This window comes from Patella vulgata, chromosome 9 (assembly GCF_932274485.2).
Source record: "Patella vulgata chromosome 9, xgPatVulg1.2, whole genome shotgun sequence".
Classification (NCBI taxonomy): Eukaryota; Metazoa; Mollusca; class Gastropoda; family Patellidae; genus Patella; species Patella vulgata.
Window position 1 is genome coordinate 1,992,955 of NC_065887.2, and position 9,860 is coordinate 2,002,814.

The window sequence follows — 9,860 nt, forward strand, 5'->3', positions numbered from 1 at the left end:
ACTTTAGTAATGATGATCGAGGCTAGGCCGAAAATTCAATCGCTAAAATCTCGGTTCAGAGTGGATCAATTTGACTGAAATTTTCAACAAATTCTCTTTACATTATCTAGTTTTTAACTATTATAGTGAGAACTGCCATCTCTTTATCTAATCTTCCATAATGTATCTTTAAAAAAGGAAGCTTACACATAATGTTCCCTGGTTGCACGGTTTGGTGCATTATTTAGATTTAATCTAATATTCGTAGTAGGCACGCTAGATATATTATTTTACACAGTTTAACGGTCTGATGTATTATTTATTTTAATATAATATTATCCGTATAGATCAGCAGTTTTCTACACGAGTTTATTTTTTCAATCTAACACCCTGTATTACATGCAATAATATCTGGCAAAATATCCCCCAAAATATCTATAAATAGATTATAAATACGTCACACATAGTTGATACATGTACACAATAGATGATGAAACCTGTGCTGCAGCACGTATTTAACTTACTTCCCAGTCGAGTCAGATGTTGAATGTCTTGAAGTAGGTGATATCTTAACCCAGTTCATCCGTACAAATATCCTGAAGATTAGATTTGGATACTCTGAATTTGGTACGTTGGTGTTTTTTTTTTTTTTGTGGGGGGGGGGGGGGTCTGAAAACAAACTCATGATGTTGGTATTCTCTGAAATCAACTTAATTTGTTAAAATTCTCTAGGTATAATAATATACTGTTTCAAGACCGCACCACAGATCACAGTTGCCTAGCAATACAGATCACTGTTGCCTAGCAATACAGATCACTGTTTCCTAGCAATACAGATCACTGTTGCCTGGAGATACAGACACATTAGATAAAGTGAGTGGATTTTATGCCGTTCTGATCACTTATTTGCGAGAATTTTAAGTACTGATGACACGTTATAAACACAGTGGATCAGTTAAATTATGAAGATTGGGGGCCAACCCTAAAAAGAATTGCTAGACAAGGGGTTTTGATGGTTTGTTGTGGCATAGGCGTACGAGCGGGGGGGGGGGGCTGGCTGACTTTTCGGACAGACGGGTAAAGTGAAAACAAAAATTATATTGGCAAAATAAATTGACCGAAATCTGATGAAGACACTAATTTTACTTTTCTTTTAATTGAATACCACGACTTTGTACTGAATTTGTGACACTCTGGGGACACGTACTCTAGCTGTGTCCGGACGAATAAATCTGCTGTGTCACACTGTCGTGTGTCTAAGTAGGACTAGCCGTTGTGATAAATAAGACTTCAGACTATTTTCTGTTCTCTGGAAATATCTTTCTTAGACTTGACTCACGGTTCCTGCTACCAGTTATTTCTGGAAGAGGGCTACTGTTGTGTCATGATTCGTTAAAAATGATATCCTATTACGTTAACGACATTAGGTCAGAGGTCTCCGCACCTTTGGTACAGTGCAAATTAGGGTTTATATAACGGCGTGCTGTAATGCAGCTCTTGCCCAAACATAGTCAAGGATCCTCCCTAATAGTTGAAGCCCCTAACATTTTTATATAAATTGGACCAGCGCGTTTTCCCGGGAGACGGTTGGGTGAAATAGCCAGGGTAGACATCATAGGTTTTAATCGTGGTTAACGTTTAAATACCTAAAGAACAATAGCTGTGTCGATGGTTATAGTTCTTGAGAGCAAATATTTATCGTTATTCGGGAATCACGTGGCTAAGTGGGTAAGACACTGACTCGCTAGCCTGGAGGTCGGGTGTTCCATCCCTGCATTGGTCGAGAAAGTTCATCCCGATTTTCCGGCGTGGTTTCCCCTTGTCAGTGATGCAGGACGGAGGGCCTGACAAGGACAGCTGTCTAGTCGTTCGGATGGGACGGAAAACCGAGGTCCCGTGTACACACGTAAAAGATCCCGTGGCAGTTGGAATTCGATATAAGAGTAGGCAGTAGCGCCGCGGCCCGGGCAAAATTTTCCTCATAGCACACTGTATGGCGTATGCCCGTCTTCATTTGCCCAGGTTAGGAGCAGAACTGTAGGACGTTAAACCCCATTTCAATTCATTTCATTTCCTCCTTCGACCGAGAAAAAATCAAAATATCGTCTATATAAGCGACGACAAAGTGCTCGAGACCTTGTAAACAAATGGTCATTAAGTTTGAAAAGATACTCGGACAATTATTAACACCGAATGGCATAATATTGAACTAAAAAAAAAACCTTTGTGACACACAAACGCTGTTTTTTCTTTATCTTTCTCATCGACCAAAATTTGACAATATCCAGATTTCACATCTAACGTCGTAAAATATGCTGATTTATTCAAATCGCGTATATGGTCGTCGATCAGGGGGAGGGGGAAGGCGTTGGCCTTTGTTTTGTTCCGTCTTTCTTATCAACTATTACAATGGAAGACTGGACGCTGAACGACTGACAATGCCAGCGGTGAGCATATCATCAACAGCTTTTTCAACGACCGGTCGTTTATTCATAGGAGTACGGTAAGGTCGATATTTTATGGGTGGATGTTCACCGGTATCAATGGTCATTTTAATCGTATCTGTATGACCTAGCTCTATATCGTATGCCGCTAATAGATCCTGACCTTTCTTTAAAACTGATAGCAAGTTACTCCGTTCGTCGTCTAGGACTTGAACAGTAGCGAATTTATCATCTAGTACTCTCTCAGTTGGCATAGGTGTATGTCTCAATGTATCAGAAACAGAATTAACGTTGGCCATATACAAAGGTAGTACGCGCCCAATTAAACAACCTCGTTTTAGACGGAAAATCTTATTTGTGTTATTAACAATGAGTATAGGTTTTCTTTTGCCGTTGTGTCTAGCTTTACTCAAAATAAATAAAGAATTAGCAATCATCAATCCAGGTTCGGTAGTCGCGTAACCTGTTGAAAAACTTTCGATCTCAAACAAATCTCACTTAGATGTTATATAGCTATGAGACTTTAACTTTGCATTACATATATTTTTATACGTCCACATGAAATGTCGTCGCCCCTGTCCGTCCGGACGTCTTTCCGTCCGGACGTCTTTCCGTCCGTCCGTCCACAATTTGTTTGTGGACTCTCTACAGGTCACAATTCTTGTCCGATTTTGACGAAACTTGAAATATAGGTTTATCCCCAAACGATCTCGGCTGCTTTCGATATTGGCATATATCGGATAGAAACTTCATGGATTATGGCCCCTGTTTGTACGAGAAATCACGTTTTTAGCTTGTGGACCCTATAGAGGTCACAATTGTTATCCGATTTTGTTGAAACTTGAAATGTAAGTTTATAACCCAAAGATCTCAGTTCCTTTTGATATTCGCGCATATCGGACCGTAACTTCCTGAATTATGGCCCCTGATTGTACGAAAAATCGCGTTTTTAGCTTGTGGACCCTATAGAGGTCATAATTTTTATCTGATTAAAAAACCGTATTATAATATCACCATTACACCCTAAGGAAGGCTGAGTTCGAATTTCGTGAAAATTGGACCAAAATTGCCGGACAAAATGGCCGCCGTTTGTATGCGAATAGTGTAAAAATATGGTTAATCAAGGTTGTGGACCCTGTATGGGTCGCAATTTTAATTCGATTTTGATGAAACTTGAAATGCATGTTTATAATCTAAAGATCTTGGTTCCTTTCGATATTATCGCATATCGGATCGTAACTTCCTGAATTATGGTCCCTGATTATACGAAAAATCGCGTTTTTAGCTTGTGGACCCTATAGAGGTCATAATCTTTATCCGATTTAAAAAAACGTATTATTATATCACCGTTACATCCTAAGGAAGGTTGAGTGCGAATTTGGTGAAAATCAAACCAAAACTGTCGGACAAAATGGCCGCCGCTTGTACGCGAAAGGTGTAAAAATAGAGTATATCAAGGTTGTGGACCCTGTAGAGGTTACAATTTTAATCCGATTTTGATGAAACTTGACATGCAAGTTTATAACCCAAAGATCTTGGTTCCTTTCGATATTTGCGCATATCGAATTGTAACTTCATGAATTATGGCCCTTGATTGTAGGAAAAATCACTTTCTTTTTAGCTTGTTCTCTATCCATCTCTCAAAAATGTGGGCGTATCCTGCCTGGCAGCCGCTGGTGTTTGAGGTTTTAATACCACTCCATCTGCCATTCGCAGTATTAAAGAAATGTGGATGTCTTCTTCAAGGGAAACAAATGTTTTTTCCTACTCCAAGACAACTTAAATCGTAATAGAGCCTAACACCATTCTCAATTAACCAATCTCTACCTAATATTAGATACCTATTCATATTGGTAACAACGTGAAAAGTGTGATTTAACTTTAGCCCCTTCATTTCGAAGTCTAACTAAACGGTATATTTAATTGATCGCCGTTTACAGATTGTAATAATATTTTATTTTTATTTATTTTTGGCTTATTATTTAACGAATTATGAATTCGAGCATGGACTAAGGAGACTTAGGCTCCACTATCAACTAGGACTCGATGTTTGTGGCTGCCTATTTTTATTAAACAAGAACTAGTGCTACCTACCAAATTTATGTGAAACAATGGTGCATAAGCTGAACTCTTTTTGTCGGCTCCACGAAAAGAGTTTAATGGTTTCCGTGGTTCCCTAACGGACGTGTTTGAAAAAGTCTCTTTCTTTCATCTAAGGGTGGGTTTCTTTTCATATATTGGAGGTACCTCCTACCATCTCTCTTGTAGTGTCCCGTGATCCCACAGAACCAACAGTCCCTAAGAATTTTGGTTTTTATGCTGTCGTTAACCATACCGTCAATGAAGAAGTTAATTAGCTGCCTATCTATTTCCGGCTCCGCATTGTAATTAGTGAAAGCCTCATTCGCCAACTCCAGCAATCGTTCTGCATAGACCTGTACATTTTCCTCGGGTCTTTGCTTAATTCTCCTTAGCAACGACAGAGCTTGTTGTGGATCGGTTATTTCGGCGAATGTATTTGTCAGCTCTGTTTTTAGCTGATCCCATGTCGCGTCTGGGGTTGCAGTCAGGTATCTCTGAATGAAATTACTTACCACTCCTACTCGCCTGAAAAGCGACAAGCTTAACCCTGTTTTGCGCTATTGTTGCCAAAAGACTATATTTTTCTATATATTTTATCCAATCTCGAAAACGTTCTTGGATCGCCATTATAAGGTTCAATAATATTTGCAACAGAATTTGTTGACATCGCTGAAGACAAATCCACCAATTGAGCTATTAAATTTTGATAAAATGCTTCAGCCATTGTTTATTCGAGATAAGTAGACAGAGAAAGTAACTTACTTGACTGTAAGATCCTTGGTCGTGACTGCACCAAAAAAGACAATGTGACACTCTGCGGACACGTACTCTGTGTCCGGACGGCCATATCTTCTGTGTTATATATTTAAAGTAGCTAAGTCTCTAACTCAATATCATCAAAAATTTTCGACATTGAAAACACGAATTATTTGTCAATTCAAATCAGCATTGGTCTTCGGATCTTACAGGGAAAAGATGGGCTTCTGATATCCAATATTCAAGACAAAATAAACATTTTACCATTGGTACACGAATCGTGTACCATAATGCGTTTCAGCGCCATTTCGAACAAGGGACCCAAAGAACGCGGCTAGACATATTCCACAAGTCATGTCAAATGGTGACGCTATATTCTTATCTGGAGAGCATGCGCAATAAATATCATCGGTGTAGACTGGAATAACCAGACGCTAAATATTGCCATTCACATGAGATGATGTGTATTTCGCCGAACATAAATGATTAGAAATAACAGTAAAAACAGAAACGATTGAATGTAAATCAGTTTATATACATACACATTACATTATTATATGCGTTGCGACCTATTTGTGTCAATTTCTAGGTCCCAAATATTAGCGATTTAGCTCCTTTAAGTATATAAGGTATCATTATTTTAAAAAAACACAATTTATCACATTCCACCGAGTATAATGTGACCTTTTATTTAAAATTGACCTTTGATAAATTTATATATTTTCGCTTCAGCACCCCAACCAAAACCAAGCATGAATATGGACGTGGTTTGTGTTGTATTCGTCCTGGTTGTTCAAATGTTTAAGAATGGAGAGACCTCAAGTTCGAGATGTAAATATAGTGTAGATGAGCACCATACTGGAATCTCTGTGGACTGTTCTCATCACAATCTGACCTCTGTACCAGTCGATCTGCCTGCTAACACAACAACTTTAAATTTAAATCACAACAAATTTGAACATTTATTAAACCACCAATTCCTATATTTACACCAGTTAAAAAGTCTTAGTTTAAATTCCAACCCGTTGTATGATATTCAAGAAGGCGCTTTTAATAATCTGACGTACTTGGTAGACCTTCAAATCATGGGGCATCGACTCAATTATTCTCTCCCCTCTCTACCCAGAGAAGTTTTTATTCCGTTGATGAATCTGAAGACCCTGACTCTTCGAACCAATTACTACGGCTCAAGGTCGCACTTAATTTTACCCGATGAACCCATCAGTTATTTAACAAATTTGATAACTTTAAATATTGACACAGGAGACACAGTTGAATTTGGAACAGGATTTTCACAACTAAAAGCTCTATCAGAATTAATATTATCAAATTATGTCTTAGACAACCAAATTGTGTCTTGTCCACTAAAGCAGATTTATGATAGCACATTTTCGGTGTTTCAAAATATCTCTATTGCTACCCTTGATTTAACAGGCTGTTTTCTTAATGAAATGGACAGGAATGTTTTTGCGCCGTTTAAACATCTGAAGAATCTTATCATAAAAGCTGACGTAAATACCAAGCTGGCTTTACCCGATGCTATCTCATCTTTACACGTATTTAGAAACAAAAGCCTGGAATCGGTAACAATAAACGGTGCTGCATCCAGACATTTGTTTACGACTACGGCGGGCTATTTTCTCACTCTTGACATATTGAAAGACATCTGCATTTCCTTCCTGGACTTACAACTCAATCAGATAAACATGGTGGAAACTTCTGATTTTTTTAAAAGCCCCCTTCCTAGATTAACACGGTGTTTAAAACATATTGATTTGTCCAACAATAAAATTGCTGCACGAATAAGTCCTGTGGAAATTTATTTAAGTTTTTTCCTTTTTCAGAATCTTGAGTATCTGGACATATCGGCCCAATCCATCGCTAATCCGTTAGACGACAAATCTAACTTTGAAGATTTGGAACACAATGACAGACATCATACGTACCCATTTGTTTTGCCGAGTAAGCTAAAGTATTTTTACTTTGGCGGTATTAATAGGATTGGCTTCGTTACTAATCTTATAATCACAGGAGGAACAAATATTGTTGCCCTGAACATGTCGTACAATTTTGCTGTTTTTTCGGACACAAACATAACGGGTATAATGAACCTACAGATTCTGGATTTAAGTGGCAATAGTTGCTTTTATATTGCTCAGTCGTTTTTTGACCGTGTTCCAAATTTAACCCAATTAAGACTTAGCAATACGCATTTGAATGTCGATGCGTTTTTCAATATCGGCAAGCGATTACTGCAGCCATTATCCAAATTAGAAAGGTTAGATCTAAGTAAAAATGCGCTGGGTATATTACCCCGTGATATATTTCAAGGATTGTCCAATTTAAAAGAAGTTTGGCTGTCTTATAATAATTTAATTACCATTCCCGCTCTGTCAGGTCTGCCCAGGCTGCAGCAGATTTATCTGAGTAAAAATTCCATAGTAACGATAGACGAAGACACTAGAAAAACTCTGGATGAACTCACATTAAACGGACATAAACTTCACCTTTCTATATCTGGAAACATGTTGTCTTGTAATTGTGAATCGTTGAGTTTATTACAGTGGCTGAATCAAACCCACGTTAACTTGGACGGTGGAGATTATCCGTGTATTAGTTTCCAGGGAATAAAAACAACTACCGGAATCGTTACCAGGCGATTCCATTCTTTATACTTACATTGCTACTCCTATTTGTGGCTCACTATTGCTGTAACCGGAATGAGTGTACTTGTGATCGCATTGCTGGTATCTTTTGTATTCGTTAAAAATAAACTAAAGATAAAACTAATTTTGCTACGAATGATCGGGCGATATGTGAAAGCCAAGAAGCGAGAAGAGTTCCTGTATGACGTATGTGTTCTGTATGCTGATGACGTGTACCAATGGGTGTGTCACACTCTTCGTGACGAGTTAGAAGTGCGACGGGGATTAAAACTTTATCTTCGTGACAGAGATGAAGCCCTTGGGGCTGATAAACCAACTGAATTATACAACACCATGGAGTCTAGCTGGAAAGTTTTTCTTATTTTAACTCCTGGATTTCTGGCTTCTGATTTCTCATCGTCCACGATGGCTATGTGTTTATCGTTTATAACATTAACCACGCCCAACCGATTGAATTTAATTTTGGATGTTAATCTGAATATACCGACTAATATCGATTACTTTCTGGAGTCTGTTAATGAAGAAAATATTTACCGTTATGACATAAATCACATGGACGCGAATAACCCACATTTCTGGAATAAAATTTATCACGGAATAACGACCGTGGACAACAAATAACATAGTGATCAATCAGGGACGTGGAAATTATTTCAAATATAAATAAACAGTATTAGTTTTTTGTCTATTTCTAGAATATATAATGTTGTTTTTTTCTATTGATGACTTCAACACGTTACTTATTATTTTGTTTTACTTTTTGGGGGGTATTTCTAGAATTGTATGCTAAATATGTAGTGGAAAACAAATAGCCTAACATTCAGATGGAGAAAGACCTCAGATGGAATGGGGAAAGACCTCAGATGGAATGGGGAAAGACCTTTAGATGGAATGGAGAAAGACCTCAGATGGAATGGGGAAAGACCTCAGATGGGGAAAGACCTTTAGATGGAATGGAGAAAGACCTCAGATGGAATGGGGAAAGATCTTTAGATGGAATGGAGAAAGACCTCAGATGGAATGGGGAAAGACCTCAGATGGGGAAAGACCTTTAGATGGAATGGAGAAAGACCTCAGATGGAATGGGGAAAGACCTCAGATGGAATGGGGAAAGACCTCAGATGGGGAAAGATCTTTAGATGGAATGGAGAAAAGACCAATCAGGGGCGTGGTAGAAAGATAAATAAAAACTATTATTTTTCCTTTTGGTGTTTATTTTTATTTCTTAGACCGAAATAGCTTTTTTGTCTTTTTCTAGAATACAATTTTATTGATTAATTACTTAAAAACGTTACTTGTTACTTTGTTTTACTTTTTGGTGGTATTTCTAGAAAAATATATATTTGGAGTGCACGTATTTCTAGAATTGTATACTAAATATATTTTAATACATTTTAGTTATTAAGTTAGAAAGGTTTTTTTTATTTTTTTTTTTACTTTTGTATTTCTAAAATTATTGTATATTAATTGTATTTTGAAATGAAATAAAAGGGGGTTTGACGTGGCAGTGTGAAGTTAGCTCGATATTCATTTCGTGTTTTGCTATTGGTGAATAACGAAAAAAAAAGTAGCTCGTTTTTGGATATTCAGATCTGAATCTAAAAAAAAAAAGACTTTATTAGCTCGCTTTTGGATATTAAGATTTGAATCTAAAAATAACACAGATGTCTCCCAAACACATTTTATTAAATCAGCTCTCTAAACCAACTAAAGAAATCAGCCGTGGATTCACATGAAATGTGTTTCTCAGTTATTCTCTGTTCATCCATGAATTTTTTTTTATATTCAAATCTGAATATCGAAACACGGGTATTTTGTTTTTTGTTGTTCGCCCTACTCACCCCGTCCCCATCCCCACACCTCTTTACCGAAAACCTGGTCAATGCAATAGGGGCTATACATGTAACGATGTACTTCTCTGTTTAGTGTATCG

The 9,860-nt window shown here is 37.5% G+C and overlaps 1 protein-coding gene across 4 annotated transcripts; it reads left to right on the forward strand.

The window, feature by feature from the left end:
* Positions 1-468: 468 nt before the first annotated feature.
* Positions 469-9,434, forward strand: LOC126807985 (toll-like receptor 7). 4 transcript variants are annotated; one of them, XM_056103439.1, is made up of 4 exons: positions 475-606; positions 712-852; positions 5,994-6,092; positions 7,106-9,434. In XM_056103439.1, exons 3-4 carry the CDS (start codon positions 6,069-6,071, stop codon positions 8,546-8,548), a joined length of 1,467 nt encoding a protein of 488 aa, XP_055959414.1. In that variant the 5' UTR covers positions 475-606; positions 712-852; positions 5,994-6,068; the 3' UTR covers positions 8,549-9,434. The 4 variants fall into 4 exon arrangements, with proteins under 4 accessions (XP_055959413.1, XP_055959414.1, XP_050388951.2 ...); XM_056103438.1 differs by lacking the exon at positions 712-852 and having other exon boundaries at positions 469-606; XM_050532994.2 differs by having other exon boundaries at positions 5,994-9,434.
* The last annotated feature ends 426 nt before the right edge of the window (positions 9,435-9,860 follow it).